The sequence below is a fragment of the Panthera tigris genome, chromosome A1, assembly GCF_018350195.1.
Source record: "Panthera tigris isolate Pti1 chromosome A1, P.tigris_Pti1_mat1.1, whole genome shotgun sequence".
Classification (NCBI taxonomy): Eukaryota; Metazoa; Chordata; class Mammalia; order Carnivora; family Felidae; genus Panthera; species Panthera tigris.
Genome location: NC_056660.1, coordinates 203,866,925 through 203,885,374, shown reverse-complemented (window position 1 = coordinate 203,885,374; position 18,450 = coordinate 203,866,925). Strand labels below are relative to the sequence as shown.

The 18,450-nt window shown below is 38.7% G+C and overlaps 1 protein-coding gene across 9 annotated transcripts in view; it reads left to right on the top strand.

The window, feature by feature from the left end:
* Positions 1-18,450, top strand: part of GHR (growth hormone receptor) — a 272,255-nt gene that overhangs the window by 215,486 nt on the left and 38,319 nt on the right. Inside the window, exon 1 of one of the 9 annotated variants that reach the window (XM_042995603.1) lies at positions 819-876. The exons of the other annotated variants lie outside the window; for them this stretch is intronic. Within the exon in view, the coding sequence (XP_042851537.1) occupies positions 849-876 (28 nt within the window). The 5' untranslated portion in view covers positions 819-848. Of the gene's footprint in view, positions 1-818; positions 877-18,450 lie in introns of those variants that run through there. 9 annotated transcript variants of the gene reach the window in all.

Sequence of the window (18,450 nt, the reverse complement as noted above, 5' to 3'; positions counted from 1 at the left end):
CTGAGGTCCTGCAGGATACTTTTTAAAAGGGATTTGGAATTTGGAATTTTATAAATGGAATAAGGACTGTTTGTAAAATAATAATAACTAATTTAAAATAAACAAAATACCTTAATTAGTGAACCTGGGGAAAATAAACTGAAGATTAATATTCAGCAAAAGAGGAAATTATCAAACTAATAAGGTACAGGGCCCTTGATATTTGCAAAGTAATACAGAGCCATAAAACCCCATTTAAGAGGAGACAAAGCCAAAAAGTCTGGTTCTTTTTGAAGAGCTCTTGAAAACAGACATCTGGAAAATTATGGTCTACTCCCTGGACCTTATTTCCTACTCTGGATAAGCAACCTTCTGAAGCACAAAAAGAACAGCCAGAGTAAGTAAAGGAGATGAAATGATTTATCAGAACTAGTTAAAATAATTAAATCTGAAAAGCATGATCGTGGACATGGAGTAGGGTAATTTCTGCAGTCTTTTTGAAAATAAAGTAGCCCAATACAAGGATTTTGTTTGACTGCTATAAAGCAGTGTGACAGGTTGAGAAAACAGAATGTTCTGAAAATCCTGTTTATTTTGGTGGTAAGCCAGCCATCCAGGGGAGAACCAGAGTCCTTTCCTTTAAGAAACATAGATTTCAGTTGGAAGAATAAATTAGAAAGGTAGATTTCAACCTTCAACCCACTACTAGTGGATTGGGAGTATTTACTGAGCACTATTGCAAACATAAAATTATCTTAAGGGATCCAGGAAGTAGACGGACGGGAGCCAGGGGCTAGAAAGAAAGAAGAACTTACACCTGAAGTGCTTACAACTTATTGAAGCCTCTTTGTCCCAATTTTCCTTACACCATGATGTTATTCGAAGTCATACACGAGGGTATGAATTTACTGGGGATAATATTATAGACAGCAACAGTAACACTTAAATGCTTCCATTATGTTTACTACCCCAGTTATCCACAGTTGCCTGGGGAAATTGCAAGTAGGAAAATGCCAGTACCAGCCAGTTACACATAATGAAATTTTTTTGCTCCGAACACTTTCACGGTATTATTAAGTTAGATGGGTTGGGACTAAAAAGTAGTAAGACTGATTTTCTTATGTGGCGCATGAATTCATTTAACTCAAAAGATAATTCCCAAGGAAGAGTTTTAAAAATCCTTTGAGTGGTAACAACCTCATTGGGATTTACTTAAAACTTCCCAATCTACTCAGTTTTAAAGATAATGTTTTTAAATATATGAGTGTTGGCATAATGATTAAAATGATATGTTTTATCACTTTGTAATCACATCAAGTACTAATAGTTGAAATAAAATCTGTGAGAGCAGTGATTACAATAAAAATATATCCAGCATGTGAAAGTCTTTATGAAGCAATTCTTCGTACCAGAATTGTGGTTGTCTTTTTTGGGATTCTGAACCAAATTCCCCAATTAAGTAGGTGACATAGCCTTTATCTTGAACACATTTCCAAGCATCGTAAATTCATGAGTGCAAGTAACCACTGTCCGTTTACACATAGAAACTCTAAGGTGATTTTATATCATTATAGGCCTTCATTAGCATAAATTGGACTTCATCTAGTCTGCTCCTTGGGGACTTTGCTGGGGAAAAAATGGAATTGTCAAGTAGGGGGAAGAGATCCTGGAAATAGGGTTTGCCCGGTTTCTCCATCCTTGGTAAAAAGGGCCCCCACTTGGGTATTAAGGACCTCTACAATGAATCTGAGAGCTTTCATAAATGCTGACAAGGCTTGGGCTTCCTATGATACGATGCCAAAGAAGCCACACTGCTCACATGTTCCCTTCAGGTGTATCTGGTTCACATCTGAGAGGTTTGCTCCCAGGAAATCTTCAGTCTCCACCCAGGCACCTCTGTAATCTTTCTGTCTCCTTCCCAACATCTTGCACATCTCAAAGGGGTTAGAGAAACTCCAGATTCTCGAGGCTGGACCAGGTTTTCAGTGGATACCCTGGTTGAGTGTCGAGAATGAAACAGAAACCTTGGTGTGTGGCAGCCATTTATCGGTAAGAAAGATGTTGAGAAGAGGCCAGGGGCCCAAGGTTAGTAGACACACATGGACCAAGAGATGGGCTTCTCTTGCAGCTGGCCCATAGTGTCTCTTGGAGCAGTGAGAAACGGGAAACATACTTCTTAGAGTGACTGGCTGAACTGTTTCCAGCTATTTCTCTCTGCTCCTCCATTTCCACCTATTCTCCCAGTCATATCTGTGCAGTTAATTTGCTTATTCAAAAATATTTTCCAGACTGATATTATCAATCCAAAAGATGGGTGGTAGTTTGTTATTAAAAGGGCAAGTTGTACTGATTTTATTTAGTAAGTCTTCTGCTGTATTCTCGACCTCAGCCTTATGTCCCAGTACAATTTTTTTTGTAGTTTCAAGTTTTTATTGAAATTCTAGTTAGTTAAAATACAGTGTAATATCAGTTTCAGGTGTAGAATTTAGTGATCCGTCACTTGCATACAACACCCAGTACAAATATTTTTTAAATGTGATTTTAGGAGTGCCTGGGTGGCTCAGTCGGTTAAGCGTCTGACTTAGGCTCAGGTCATGATCTTGGCGTTCAGAGTTCGAGCCCCGCATTGGGCTCTATGCTGACAGCTCAGAGCCTAGAGCCTGTTTCAGATTGTGTGTGTGTGTGTCTCTCTCTCTGTCTCCGCCCCTCCTCCACTCGTGCTCTCTCTCTCTGTCTAAAAAATAAACAGTAAAAATTTTTTTTAATTTTTTTTACATTTTTTTTTTTGAGAGACAGAGACAGAGCACAAGTGGGGGAGGGGCAGAGAGAGAGAGGGAGACACAGAATCCGAAGCAGGCTCCAGGCTCTGAGCTGTCAGCGCAGAGCCCGATTCAGGGCTCAAATTCACAGACCGTGAGATCGTGACCTGAGCCGAAGTCGGACGCTCAACTGACTGAGCCACCCAGGCGCCCCAAAAGTGTGAGTTTTCAAAATCACAGATTGCATGTGATGGGTGTGGCTACAGTGTCGGATGGGTCTCTGGTCTGATGAGTGCCTGCTTTTCAAGACCATGCTTTTATTTTCTCTCTTTTTCTTGCCCTATGATTTCACTGACCTAAGTGGGTTTTAGTACTGTTCACAACACAAAGAGGCCCGAATGGATTATTGTGTTAAAAAGAAATTGAGATCTTATTTTTTATAAGGCACTAGCAAAGTTATTAGTTGATGCAAAATTGTGAGGAAGGTTTGTAATCATTGAAAGGAGCAAGAAAAAAGTTGTTTTTAGTTCGTGTTGAAGACCTACAGTAGTGCTTACATTACCACGTGCTGTTCTAAGCACTTTACGTATTTTAAATCATTATGAGTCATCCTAACGATCCTACTGTTATCCTTATTTAACAAATGAGGAGATAGAGGCACAGGGAGAATAAGTGACTTGCCCACATAGCTGAGAAGTTCAGAACCATGAGTCAAACCCAGGCATCCTACTCATGCACTCTTACTCATTACCATTGTGCTATGCCACTTCCTTATGTCTTCTTGATGTAGAACTCTTCTTCTAGAATAATAGGAAGTGGTGATCTAGAGGTTGAGAGCATGGGATTTGAAATGAGACCTCCTGGGCGTGGTGCTTCCCATCCATGGGTACCATCAGTCCCCATCTCATACCACAGTTAAAAGGATTGAATGAGATAATACATCAAAATCTCTGAGCATAGGGTCTGACAGATGGCCGTACCAAATAAATGTTAGCTCTTGTTATAACAAATATATTTAAATCAACTTCAGTATATGAAATATGAATCACCCAAATATCCTGGGCAGAAGATGATAAACATTTATTAAGCAGGCATTTCTTAGAGTTCAATCTCATAATAATTCAGTAAGATTACTCTTACTATTCCCAGTTCAATGAATTTGAGGAAACTCAGACTACAAGAAAAGATATTATTTTCCTAAAATCAAATAAGCAAGGGTTCAGACTCAGGGCACACTGGCCCCAAAGCCTTAGCTCCTTCTACCACCCTTGCCTTGTTCTAAAGCTCAGGTTTGTTCAGCTAGTTCCGATTCATTGATCAAAAAACACGAGTACAAAACACACGAGAAAAAGTAATGTCAACCTTGTGAAATTGCACCGTAGGGCAAGTTAACCAAGCAGCTGTATTGACTCAGTGGATAACAACTATCCTGCTCTGTCCTAAGACCTGTCTGAGCCCATAAATAAAGTTGCATTGATAATTGCAGCGTGGTGAAAGACCACCCAAGAAATCTTGGTGGATGTAGGAAGTGGCAGCTGTAGCTCCTAATTGAAAGCTATTGCTTCTTAAATCAGTACTGAACCATGCTCCAGGGTTATTAAGCCTGCTCTGTCCATGGAAGACGTGAAACTCAACAGCTGACCCAACCACTTGTCACTGTTGACAGTCCTATAAAATTTCTAAGACAGGAACTCTGTGTTCTAGTTCAAACCAAGTGAGTATTTCCTGTTTGTTGACCTACAACTTCAAGGGTGCTAAGTCATCTGTCTAGAAAGATTCCTTTACTCCCGTCTGTTGTAAGTTACTGTAGTTCTATAAAATAGTCAAAAGGAATGCCTGCCTTTTTTCTTTTGTCAAATATGCTAGCCTTTCCTTCTTTTTTTCTGTTTCCTCTATAGTTTACCTTTTTTCTCATCTGTTTGCCAGTGGTACCCTGAATTTTAGAACTAGAAAGGTAGCAACACAAAGGCAGTTGAAAATGCACTGGTTGTGAGTTTCAGAGATTGGGTACAAATCTCACCTCTGCCTCTTACCAGCTGAATGAATTTAGGAGGACATTTACATTTCCCATCTATAAACTGCCATCTGTGGTTATCTTGAGCATTAAATGTATGTGTTTCTGGAACATAGTTGTGTGTAGTATTAGCTGGATCTGTCTCAGTGCCCTACCCACCACCTAGGCAAAGGTACATCTTAGAAGAGCTTAAACAAGTCCTTTTCAAAATGAAGATTTACAATCTCTCCTTAAATGTGTTTAATTCTAGTGTTTAATTTTCTTGATGAGCCAGAAGTTTTACATCTTACAGAAGCCCATAACATGAATATACAGTCTTTCAAAGATGAGCCTCTAATGATCTTGGGCCAGTCGGGGAACCTCTGATCTCTTCTCCTTTTCTGGTTACCAGACAGCACATTTTGCCTGAGAATCGAAAGTCAAAAGTATACAAATCAACAAGGGAAATCAAAAATAGCCCCTTCTTGAGAATTTGATTCAGTAGATCTCAGGTGGAGCCCAGGAATCTGGATGCTTATCCAAGTGGTCCTGGTGGAGGTAGATCAGACTTGTAGGTCCACACTTTGGAAGCACTGGCCTATAGGAAGGGTTCATACCTTCTGTAGCACAGTTTACACAGACCATTGATTATGGCCTCTCAGCCAAACTCTACAAAGAAAAGGGAGCCAACGTAGAAGAAAACCCATCAGGGCCATGGAAACCCCTCATCTGTGAAGGAAACTCCCCTTGTGTTTGCCCCAGCATATCAGACTATTTACTCCAAACCCATGTCAACCTTTTATTTTTAAGCCATTCCTCATTCTCCTGTACAGTTTAAAAAGGAGAATACATTTTTAGTAATTTTCTTGTTTATGAGGGCTCATGTGAAAAGATTTAATTATAGGAATAAGCACTTGGCTTATACTGCAGTGTCTTTCTGCTCTAATATCGGAGTCTGTCTTTTGCACATAGTTGCATTTTATCTGATGGGCAGATGCTTCCATTTTAATATTACTTTTACCTTTGTTTGTGCTTCCCAGAGAGCAATCCTTTAAGGATGAAGGCATGTGGAGAGTTGTAAAAGGAGGAGGAGCCCAGGTCTGTGCCCTGGATCTGTGTACCTAAATGTGTACCCTATAAGTCAAACCTGAGGAGGGAATGAAAGCAGAGTAGAATAAAATGGAAAGAGTTTGAATACTAAGAATTTGGGAATCTGTGCTATGTTGGGACATTGGTAGTCCCTAAGCCTCTTGCTCCATTTTTTATTCATTTATCTGCAAAAGTTATCGGTTACTGAAACTTGGATTCTATATGCCATTAGTAAAGCAATTTTTAAACACATGCTCACAATATACATTGCTCACCTATTTGTGAATCGTATACATTTTGTTCATTGTACGATGTATATAAACATATAAATTTTAAAGTGTTGATAAAGTTGAACCAAGCAATATTATAAAACATTTTAACTTTAATAGAACAAAACTTTAATAGAACACACTTCCTTCAGTGTGTTTGAAGTTTACTTCTTTTGCAGGGGGAGTCCTCATTTAATAGTTTATACACAGCTTGAAGGTTACATTTACTTCAGTATTTGCTTTTCATTACTATCTCCTACCTGAAAAGGGGCACAAGGTACAGCAAGTTAGAGGTTCAAAAAATGAACACTAGTTGTAGTAGATGTCAATCTGTATTTCAAACGGTCTTTAGGATAATTTCCCATTTGGGAAGTGAACTTCCCGTCAGATTTGGTTGGAGACTGTTCTACAATAAGAACAGTATTAGCTCATTTCCTTCTTGCTGACATGGGCCGGCACCATTAGAGTTACTTTTTATATGAGATTTCTTTACGTGAATCCTTTCAAGCCACTTGTTTGTTACCTCATGATCAACCACCAGAATGTATATCAGTATAATGTGTTTATCCATTAAATCAGCCATGTAGAATAACTCCACATGAAAAATAACTCTAACATGAAGAGACAAGTAAAGGAACTGCTAACTCATCCTCTGAACCACCGGTGGCTCTCCCACTCTTTCTGAGGGTTTCTCTCTTACCAAATATGACTGTGACCCTGACACACAGGCTGAGTGAAGGCTCCGTGTGACTCTAAATGTTCAGTGTTATTAAACCTTAATTTCCATCCTACTTGAGATATACCAAACCTAGAAATAAAAGTTTTAGTGTTTTCACTCCCCAATAGATCAGCTTGCATGGTCCACTTTGAAGACAATAAGCTAGAATAACCTAGATAATCTTTCAGTCCCACTAGTGATTATCTAACCTACTTTTTCTAATTTTAAATACCTCTGTTGCCAGCATTCACAGCCTTCTTTTATGCTTTTTCTGTCTTATGCATCCTGATGTCCTATCCTGCAACATCTTATCCAAGTCCTCTTCTCACTACTTCCTATCCCCCACTCACTGATGATTGCTCTGCCTCTGACAGCCAGGACAAGGATTCTGGAAATATATAAAATACTGCCCTACCTATTCAAGCATCAGTGGTTACACAATTCAATGTTGAACGGTTCATCACAATTCTTAGCACCCTACTATGTGTAAGGAGGAACCTCCATAGAAAAACATGTAAGAAGAACGACAACTTCTTTAGGAATGTTCAAGAGCATGCAAGAGCTTGATAATTGTGGGAACTTTTACTTGATTTAGGCAAATTTAGACTCAGTCTTTGTGTGGTTTCATTTTGTTTTCAATTTCCTGGTTTACTGACTATACACCTAGATACCTATTTGCTGCCATCTAGTGTAATAAAATAGGTTGATTATGCATGGAATTCTGAACTCATTACATGGTTGACCATTAGTACTTAAAATAATGCTTTAGTTTAGTTTCTTACAAGCTTTCAAAATGCCTACTCAGATACCTATTTTTCTGATCACTGGAACCCTGAACATGGTCTTAATATTGTTGTGGAGTCAGGGCACATGGGTGGCTCAGTTGGTTAAGTGTCCGACTCTTGATTTCGGCTCAGGTCATGATCTCGTGATTCATGAGTTCGAGCCCCGTATCAGGCTCTGTGATGCTATCAGCAGCAGTTTGGGGTTGTGTCTCCTTCTCTCTCTCTGTCTCTATCCTACCTGCTCTCTATCTCTCTCAAAATAAGTAAAAATAAAGTTTAAAAAAAATATTGTCGTGGATTGTAAGGCTCAGGATTTGCTCTCTGTAAACGTGACGGTTGGAAATTTGGTAGGGCCTTAGAGGTTGGTAGATCCAAAGTAAATAATAATGACCACAATTAGCAACCATGATTTTTCTTCAGGGAGGGAAGTAAAATCTTCTTACCAGCTGTGCCACTTTGGCCAATTCACTTCTCTTTTTTTGAACATCATTTTCTTCATCTGTAAAATGAAATGGTGGCCTTATTGACTAGCTCTAAGACTGTGTGTGACTACATATAAACTGTTTTCTTTTTGAAGCTGTCAAAGCCATTTTCCCAGAATCCTCTTTTATGTCTGAAGTAAATGTTGCTTCTCTGACTCTTCTATGTGTTTATCCATCTTTTGGTTAGAAGTTAGCAGAAAGCCTGACTTGGAAGAGAAAGAGGCAAATGTGGACCATGATTCTTAAGAGTTGTCCAACCAACAGATAACTAGATACTCAGCAATATACATCTAACCTCTTCCCTTAATTCACAATGGCAAATTTGGAATTATAATGCCTGTTTTAAATGATCTGCTTCCTAAACTTGATCACCATTTTTCTGTCTATTTCCCACCAGAACTTCTCTATTAAAGGTTCTAGGTCTATTATAACTCATACTGGTCTTTCCTTTCTTTATAAAGTTCTATATAGCTATATCCTGAAATAGTTCATTTTCTATTCCAATATATCCTAAAACGTTTATTTTCACATAGTTTCATATCTGTAAATCTTATTTTCCCACCAGACTGAAAACTTCACAGATGCAAGGACTATTTCTTATTTCCATGAGGGGATCTGACATTGCTCTCTAGGAAATATATATGGTTCTGATAATAAAGATGCTTTTCCTATGTGCTTCATAGAATGAGGGTAAAAGATGAAGTATAAGATCTTCTCAAATCAAGTATAGGACAGTTAACCTTTAAGCTCTAGTCTCTACAAGTTCATAAAAGCCAATAACTCTGAGACTAATGCCAAAAAAGTAACCTTACAATGAAGAGAAAACCCAACTAAAACGGAAAGAGGCAGTGCAGCATATGAGGGGAAAAAAAACCTTTGAAGTGAGAAAAATCTGGATTCAGATCCCAGCTTTGTTACTTGTTAGTTTGGTTTTTGACTAAAGAGTATTTACCTTTTCTGAAGCTGAGCTTCTTTACCTATAGGATGAAGATTATATCCTTTTGTACAACATCCTCACAGAAGAGTTTTAAGGATGAAATGAGAAAGCAAATGGCAAGAACTTAGCACATAGTAGGAACTCAATCAATGAAAATTAAAAAGAACTATCATTTAAGTGAAATGGTTTTACTTCTATACAGTAAAAATTATTCTATTTAAATGCAATTTTACAATTTAATTATATTCAGGGCAACTGAGTGGCTCAGGTGGTTGAGCGTCTGATTCTTGATTTCAGCTCAGGTCATGATCTCATGTTCATGAGTTCAAGCCCTGCATCAGGCTTCATGCTGACAGTGCAGAACCTGCTTAGGATTCTCTTTCTCTCTCTCTCTCTCTCTCTCTCTCCAGCTCTCTCTGCCCGTCCCCCACTCACTATCTCTATCTCTCTCTCAAAATAAATAATAAACTTAAAACAAAATTTTTTTAGGGGCACCTGGGTAGCTCAGTCAGTTATGTCTGACTTCAGCTCAGGTCATGATCTCACAGTTCGTGAGTTCGAGCCCTGTGTCAGCTCCCTGCTGACAGCTCAGAGCCTGGAGCATGCTTCAAATTCTGTGTCTCCCTCTCTCTCTCTGCCACTCCCCTGCTCACGCTCTGTCTCTCTCTCTCTCTCTCTCTCTCTCTCTCTCTCTCTCAATCAAAAATAAATAAACATTAAAACAATTAAAAGATTTAAAAAAAATTTTTTTAATATAATCAGAGTTTAATATAATCAGAGTTATAAAGTGGGTGATACATTCCCATAGAGCAGTGGTTCTCACCAGAGGTGATTTTTGGCCCCCGGGGACATTTGGCAATGTCCCTCTAGACATTTTGTTAGTCATAACTGGGGGAGAGGGGAGTGATACTGGCATCTAGTGGGTTGAGGCTAGGAATGATGCTGAATATCCTATGCATGATATTTAGTGCACAGGACAACCCCCTGCAAAAAAGAATTATCTGGTCCAGAATACAAGTAGTGTCGTTTTGAGAAATCATGCCATTGAACCTCGGGAGTCCCTTACTTCTGAGCTAAGTTTGTTTTACATTTAAGACCAAGTAGGTGCACGGATAAGAAGGTAGCTTCCATTTTCATGGATTATGAAGAGATTTGCCTAGTCTTAAATGACTTTCTAAGTGAACTATTCCAGTGCTTTGGATTCTCATTATGAGGTATACTTCTAGGCTAAGTCCTTGCAATGCATAATGACCTGATCTATTTCAAAAATATCAATAGATGGAGTCAGGATCCACAAGAAACGCTGAATTTGTTCTCTTAGTAATGGTGGTGGTTCTTTGTTGAAAACCAACCATATGACAGGTACTTTTGTAAATAATCTGATTTAATTTTCATCAGCTGTGTAGATATTTTGCTCTCATTTTATACCTGAGGAAGCTGGGGCTTACAAAATTTATATAATATTTCTAGTAAGTCGCACATCTGGGATTCAAACCTAAATCCCGCTGGCCTCCAAGCCTGTGCTCTTTCTACTATTCCATATTAGCCCTACTTAGCAAGGATCTAAGATCAGAAATGGGGGCGGGTGTGTTTTAAAGAAAAAAAGGTAGGAAAGAAAATTAAAGAAGTTTTAGGGGCTCTGCTGAGGAGCCCTTGAACATCTATGAACTAGATGAAAACTCTGACTGTCTCAGGAGAGTGGACCAGAGGAGATAGATGCTTTGAAGTGGGGGTTAGAGCTACACCATAATCTACAGTTTGCCAATTTAGCAACATTTAAAAGGTATTTCATGTTTAAGCCCGATGCGATATATTTTCTGAATTCTTCCTTTTTAATTAAATATGGTTTTCCTTTGAAAGCAGTTCTACATCTAAACCAAATATAATGGGAGCTACATATGCAATTTCAAATTTCCTAGTAGCCACATTAAAAAAGTGAAACACAGCTAAAAGTAATTTGGATACTATATCTTAGTGCAATATACCCAAAGTATTATCATTCCAACATGTAATCAGTCTGATAAAAACATTATTAAGAATTTTTACATTATTTTAGCCTAATAATTCTTCATAATCCAGTGTGTTTTACAGCACATCTCAATTGGGACACTAAATTTTCAGTAAAGTGAAATGTAGTCCTACTGAAACAATAAAGTTATATGTAATAAAAAAAATTCTGTACCATTTTCACTTTTCAATTTGAATGTAAACTACTTAAAATTTAATAAAATTAAAAATCCAATTTCTTGGTCACAGTGGCCCCATCTCAAATGCTCAATAGCCACATGTGGCTAGAAGCTATCATATTGGACAGCACAGATCTAACTTCTTGCTCCTCACAATGTGGTCACCAGAAGCAGCATCGGCAGCATATGAGAACTTAACAAAAGTTGCAAAATCTCAGTCCTCACTTAACTGAATTTTACTTACTGCATTTTAACGAAACCCCTAGGTGATGCCTTTACACACTAAAGTTTGAGAAGCGTCTCTCTAAAAAACACAGATTTCTGCAACAAAGAACTCCAGAAAGAGCCAATGAATGAAGAACTATGAAGGCTTAGGAAATTTGTTGCAGTCGATTGATGCCAGGGATTGGCATAACGTGTTCTGTTGAGAAGTTGCAAGTTTCCCACAAAGCCGACTATGGCTGTTCTCCTGTGTGGACTGACACGGGGCCATCTTGGAGCCTAGGGTTGGCTCTGCTCCCAGGATTATGGCAAAGAATCTAACACTAACTTCCATGACTCCCACAATTAAGGCAGCTGCACTCTCACTGCCATATATACTTGAAACTGCAACTTTAGAACCCTTGAAACACAGCTGTAAGCATATGTTTTGCTCCACACAAGTGGAATTTAAGGCTGGACCTTACTGGGAGACCCCAGCAAGGTCACCCACAAGAGAGGCTTGTGCTCTTACCACACTGCCTTTCCCTCTGAGCCAACACAGACACACTCAACATCAGATCCTTATTGTATACAGGGGCTTGTCCAGTTCCCCCTGAGATTCAATGCATGCTGTTTCACCTTGCTAATTCTTGTTTGGTTTGTTCCACACAGGACTTGGTATTTGAGGGACCTTTTAATCTAACATAGAAGCTCATTGTTCTAATTCAGTGGTCCTCAACCTTGGTTGCACCTTAGAGTCACATGTCATGTGGGGCACTTAGAAAAAATACCAATGTCCGGGCATCACACCAATCTTTTTACTCAATATGTTGAAATAGTGTTATTTTTTTTAGATAAAATTGACATATAATGTTGTATAAGGCATGATCCAATCTAATTAAATTAGATCTCTAGAAGGTATTTTGTTAGAGATCCCCAAGTCAGTCTAATGTGCAGCCAGAGTTGAGAACCACTGATCCAGTTAGAGCCCTTGGCTGGCAGTCAGTTGCCTTAAGTCAATGTTTCTTAGTCTTTATTGTACATACAGATGACGTGGGATCTTGTGAGAATGCAGATTCTGATTCAGTACTTAGGAGGGTAAATAACACTAACTTTGTGTACAGATGTGTCCCTAGTGGCATTTGGTTGGTGATCACCCGTCAGCACTTTTCCATGTTGGCAAACTGGGATGAGTTCATCACCCTCTCCTTGGTCCTCTTTGGAACCTTCCTCTGTCCCTCCACCCTCAGCTCTTATTATTCACTACTTTTTCTGGTTTCTTAAAGCAATTATTATCTTTAACTGCCTTTTATTGTTAGCTACTTCTCATATGTACATGTATTATTTCCTGTACTAGCTTATATAGCTCTTCAAAGGCAGAATCCATTTGTCATGTTCTTTTTAAAATTTCCATTGCACCTAGGGAGTGCCTTACACATGATAGATGGTGTATAAGTGCTTCTTGAATAACTAAAATTTGGAATGTCTGTGTGGAAGTCTGTTTTAAAAATCCAAAGAAAACAAAATAAAATAAAACAGAATCTGAAGGACTTAAAAATGCAAGGTGTTTTTTCTTTGTTGAGCAGAAAAAGAGTTTAGAGAGGTAAAGGGGTAGAGGAGATTGGAGATGTAGATTTTTATGTTAGCTTTTTTCACTGTGAGTACATATGTGAATTTTGGAGAACTACTTTGTAAGTTAGTGGTTTTATTTGTTTGGAGCACGGCACTATTGACATATTGGACCAGATAACTCTTTGTTGTAGGGACCGTCCTGTGCAGTACAGAGTGTTTCACGGTACCCCTGGCCTCTCCCTACTAAATGCCGGTATCACTCCCTCCACCAGTCGTGACCATCAAAAATGTCTCCAGACGCTGCCAAATGTCTCCTGGGAAGGAAGCTCGTCCCCGGTTGAGGACACTTGGTTTAGGAGAATGCAGTGTGACACAGCTGCCTTACTGTAGCAATAAATACCTTAAAAATTAAAACATGCGCACAAAAGAATGACAAGCTGTGTTCCTGTGTAAGTATTTATAGAAAAAATGTTCTCTGCTTCTGCATTGTGGAGACCATGTCCACATCCACCATATTTATCCTTGTATTTATCATATTGGCCATTCTTTTGTGGAAATAGAAATATATACATGGAACAGGTTTTCAATCTGAATATAGACTTGGGAATTCAAAAGTGGTAATAGCAATTCCACCAAGCCAGAAAACGTACACAGAGCAAAAGTTAGGGAAGAATGACTGGGCTGATTCTCTTTCTCGGGGAATGGGGCCAGCCTGTTTAAATAAAATGGTCTGTCTTGTGTGTCATGATCCTTGGACCAAATACACTATTCCAGCAAGTGAACGTGTTACTCTGAAGCCTGATTTATAAGCAGGTGTTCATTGATTTGTTTGTTGAATAAATGAACGCATCAATAACTGAGTGGTGAATGTAGTGGTTAATCCTACAACCAAAAAACTTTGGTGTGCTCACTACAAAAGACCATGTTTTATTGCATCTGAAACTCCAAACTTTGGAAATGAAATTACGTGATAGAATATATCATTATCAACGAGGATGAAGTGACCTCAGCAAAATTACAAGATGGGGAAAATAAAGTCTCATTTGTCAGTTGGTTTCTTCTGGCAGTAGAACGCTTCCCTTAAACTTCAGGAGGTTCATATTTTTCAGTGACAGAGATTTGATGTTGGCAAAGCACTGCCATACTTTTAGGCTTGGATTAGAATGTCCCCACACTTACTTTTTCCTCCTGTTCCTGGCCAACAACTTGCATATGAGAACCAGACAAGAGGCTCCAGCAGTGAAAAACAAGCACAATGCCTTCTGGGCTCAGAAGGAAAAAGATGTAAGTCAGCAGTTCTTAAATTCTGCTACACTTTAAAATCACTAGGGAGCTTTTGGGACACCTAGGTGACTCAGTTGGTTAAGGGTCCAACTCTTGGTTTTGGCTCAGGTCATGATCTCACAGTTTCATGGGTTCAAGTCCCAAGTCGGGCTCTGTGCTGTCAGCACAGAGCCTGCTTGGGATTCTCTGTCTCTCTCTGTCACTCTCTCTGTCTCTCTCTCTGTCTCTCTCCTCCCCTGCTCATGCTTTCTCTGTCTCTCTCAAAATAAATAAATAAAATTTTTAAAAAATAGTAATAATAATAAATAATAAAATCACTGGGGAGCTTTTAAAAATCCAAAGACCAGATAATTAAATTGATAATTCTATAAATTACCTTCCAGTTGAAGCCTGTAACTCAGGCATCGGCATTTTTTTAAACCCCAGGGGATTCCAGCATGTAACAGGTTAACTCTGCCTATAGACTCTTCAGCTACTGTTTTTCAGGAATTGGGATAATCTCATTAAAAAGATGGGTGCCTGGGTGGCTCAGTCAGTTAGGCTCTGACTTGATTTCAGCTCAGGTCATGATCTCATGGTTCATGGAATCAAGCCCCGTGTGGGGCTTTGCGCTGACAGCACGGAGCCTGCTTGGGATTCTCTCTCTCCCTCTCCACCCCTCCCCCACTCACATGCATGACATACACCCTGTCTCTCTCAAAATAAATTAATAAACTTAAAAAAAAAAAAAGAACCTGACAGCCCCATTCGCAATTACTTTAAATTTCATCCAGGATATTTTCATAGGACCGAAGGATTCAGTGGTGTCTTCTGTTCAGTGAGTTGGCGATCCCTCTTGTGTCACGGCAACGTTAAAGTTAAAATTCATTAAAATTAATGAAAAGTGATTTTCTTTTTTTTTTTTTTTTTTTAAATTTTTTTTAACGTTTATTTATTTTTGAGACAGGGAGAGACAGAGCATGAACGGGGGAGGGTCAGAGAGAGAGGGAGACACAGAATCTGAAACAGGCTCCAGGCTCTGAGCTGTCAGCACAGAGCCTGACGCGGGGCTCGAACTCACAGAGTGCGAGATCGTGACCTGAGCCGAAGTCGGCCGCTTAAGCGACTGAGCCACCCAGGTGCCCCTGAAAAGTGATTTTCAAATTGAAAAGGTAAGGCTTAGAAAACATAAAAATTAAATTATATGTAATAAATCTTAGAGTAAGTATAACTTCTTGCTTTAAAAAGTTTAGATAGATTTTCTTATTGAGATAAAATTCACATTAAGAAATTGCCATTTTAACCATTTAAAAGTAGGTTTTGGTGTATTCACAGTGTTGTGTAGCCATCACCACCATCAATTCAACTTTGGCGTGAAACCCCGTACCCATTAGTAGTCACTTCCAATTTCCCTTTCCCTCATTTCCTGGCAACTACTAATCTGCTTTCTGTCTCTATGAATTTGCCTATTCTGGACATTTTCTATAAATGGAGTAATGTAATTAATACGTACCCTTTTGTGTCTGGCTTCATTCGTGTAACAAAACGTTTTCAAGCTTGATCCATGGCGTAGCACGTTATCAGTACTTTATGCCTTTTTATGGCTAAATGATATTCTATGATATGTTTATGCCATTTTGTTTGTCTGCTCATCAGCTGACAGACATTGGGTTGCTTCTACTTTTCATTATTAAGACTAATGCTACTATGAACATACTTGTGCAAGTTTTTCTGTGAACGTATGTTTTCATTTCTGTTGCGTATATATATATCTGGAAGTAGAATTGCCGGGTCATAAGGTAACTCTGTTTAACTTTTTGAAGAACTCCTAACTGTATTTCTGTGGTGGCCGTACTATTGTACATGCTGTCCAGAAGCTCCACCTACTCCAGTTAGTTAATCCTCCTGCTTTATATTTTAATTATGTGATTATATTATCTTTAATATTTGATTCTGTTGTGTCATAATTTTATAACATGTAATTTCTATTATAAATATAATGTATAATTTCTATTATAAATACATTTGTAATATATATAATCCAACATATTTGATTATATAATTATTTGATATTTATCTAGGATGTCCCTTACCTTAACCAAACAGAAAATAGATTTTATTGAATGTAGGGCTAATTGTTACTTGGACATCTCAAAACCATGCTATATGGAATCTTTTTTTTTTTTTTTAATAATGAAACCGTGGCAATTCTTTGTCCTAGGTCAGTTCTGCAGGGCAGTAAATGTGTATCTTTGAAGTGATGTTCCTGTTTCTACCTTCCAGCAGGCTACACTGTTGGAACTTAGGGCTGCTTATAGCTGCCTTGGCACATCTCCCTCTCTAGCCAGAGGAAAAAACACCAAGGAAAATAGTGTCCCTGTCATTCCACCAAGAAGCCCTGTGAGTCTTAAGAGAATTGATGAAATCTAGGGAGAAGAGAGAAAATTTTAAATTAGCTAGAGAAGTATATGATCACTCTGTCCAGGACAATTAAATGAAATAATGTGAAAACACTAAGTAAGCTAAATGCACCAGCTACGTGCTATTGACAAGAAAGGAAAGAGGAGAAAGATGATTGATTAACGCCTCTGAGTGTTGAAAACCAGGATTAATCATGTTCAATCGTTAAGTACCTAAGAAGGGAAGTAAATTCAGCACATTTTATAAAGTATTCCATGAAAACCAAATAAAGCAACAGAAAGTAAGTTTTGGTAAAAAGATAAATGCTTAAGTGCTGGTAGTAGTAGGTCACACTCTGTTTTCTGACATTGCCATCCACATGAGCTGCCTGTAGACTCTGTTCAGGTCTATGTCCTGGAAGACGGCGTGTGCCAAAAACACTTTTCCAAGATACTAACGACTTGCCATTCAGTTCAGTTGACTTGACATTCATCCTAAAGTACCTGGACACGATCACCAAGCCTTTATTTTAGTCAGCCCTACAATTTTTTTAATGCACCAAGAATCCATTTTTAAAAGCGTACTAGAGTTTAATTTGAAATAGAAAGAAAAAGATGAACATTTCAGGAAAGAACTTGGGAACGCTTGGGCTCAACTCTGAAACAGTAAGTACCTAAGCAGAAGATTTTACAGCTGTGCTTTCCTCAGTGCCTCGGAGAACCATAAAGGAAAGCAACTATGAAGGTGAATTCCTTACATTCAGTATTGTCCAACATGAAATACTGTATTAAATTTTTTTGCCAATTTCTACCATTAATTCACGGCCTTTTGTGCCAATAGCCTACGCAAACTCAGCGTTTGTGGTTTCATAACTACTTGGCAATGGCATAGGTTAAAAACAAAAGCCTACCAGTTTTCTTTAATGTGCTCTTTAACATTATGTTATCTATAAAGTAGTTCAGTGACTTTTGACAATAGTGATCAACCAGGAAGTTTACAGATTTCTTTTACCATATTTTGACCAGCATCCATCAAGGACATGACCTTCAGTGAAAGGGAGTGTGTATAAGGAGGAATAACTGATTTCCTGAAGCTCTTCAGAAAGAAGAGCACTTTGTAAATGACAGAAGTACTTTGGAAAAAGATATGTGGCCTCAAAGCAGAGCTTCAAAAGGGAGGACCCCCACAAGCGGTGGGGGGGAGGCTTAGTCCTCTGAATCTGTTTACAAGTACTGTGTAAAACCCAGGACCCCTCAGTACAGAACCCCATCCCCAGGAAGCCCCAGAAAATACTTACAGGCTGGATTCCTCTACAGATAAATGAAATGGAAAACCTTAAAAATATGATTCAACCACCCAGCCCATTCCATTCAGGGTGGCTTTGGCTCAGAGAGTTGAAATAGTTGGAGGGACTCTTCATGACAGAACCAGAACTCTCCAAATTCCAATTCAGCCCTCTTCTGTTTTAATGGGCTTTTTCTGAAAAGATCATTGCCAAGAAGCTGATAACACTTGTGCCACGGGTACCCAGGTCACTAGAGAAAAGCATCACGTAGCATTCTCAGTGTTCCAGAGATCCTCTTGGGCCAGCCCCACAGTGCCTGCCTGAGGTGCCCCTAATTTTCCTTCCTGCTGCTTCTTCATAGACTTACAGCATTCTTTTTTAACTGCTTGTCAAGAAAACACAGAGAAAGGCTGTGCTTGGATTTTTTTTATTTCAGTACTAATATATAATAATATAGCAACATCTTCTAGTTATCTAGAACTCAGACTTCAGTAGTTATGACTATCTAGAAGATAACCACAGAAAATCACCT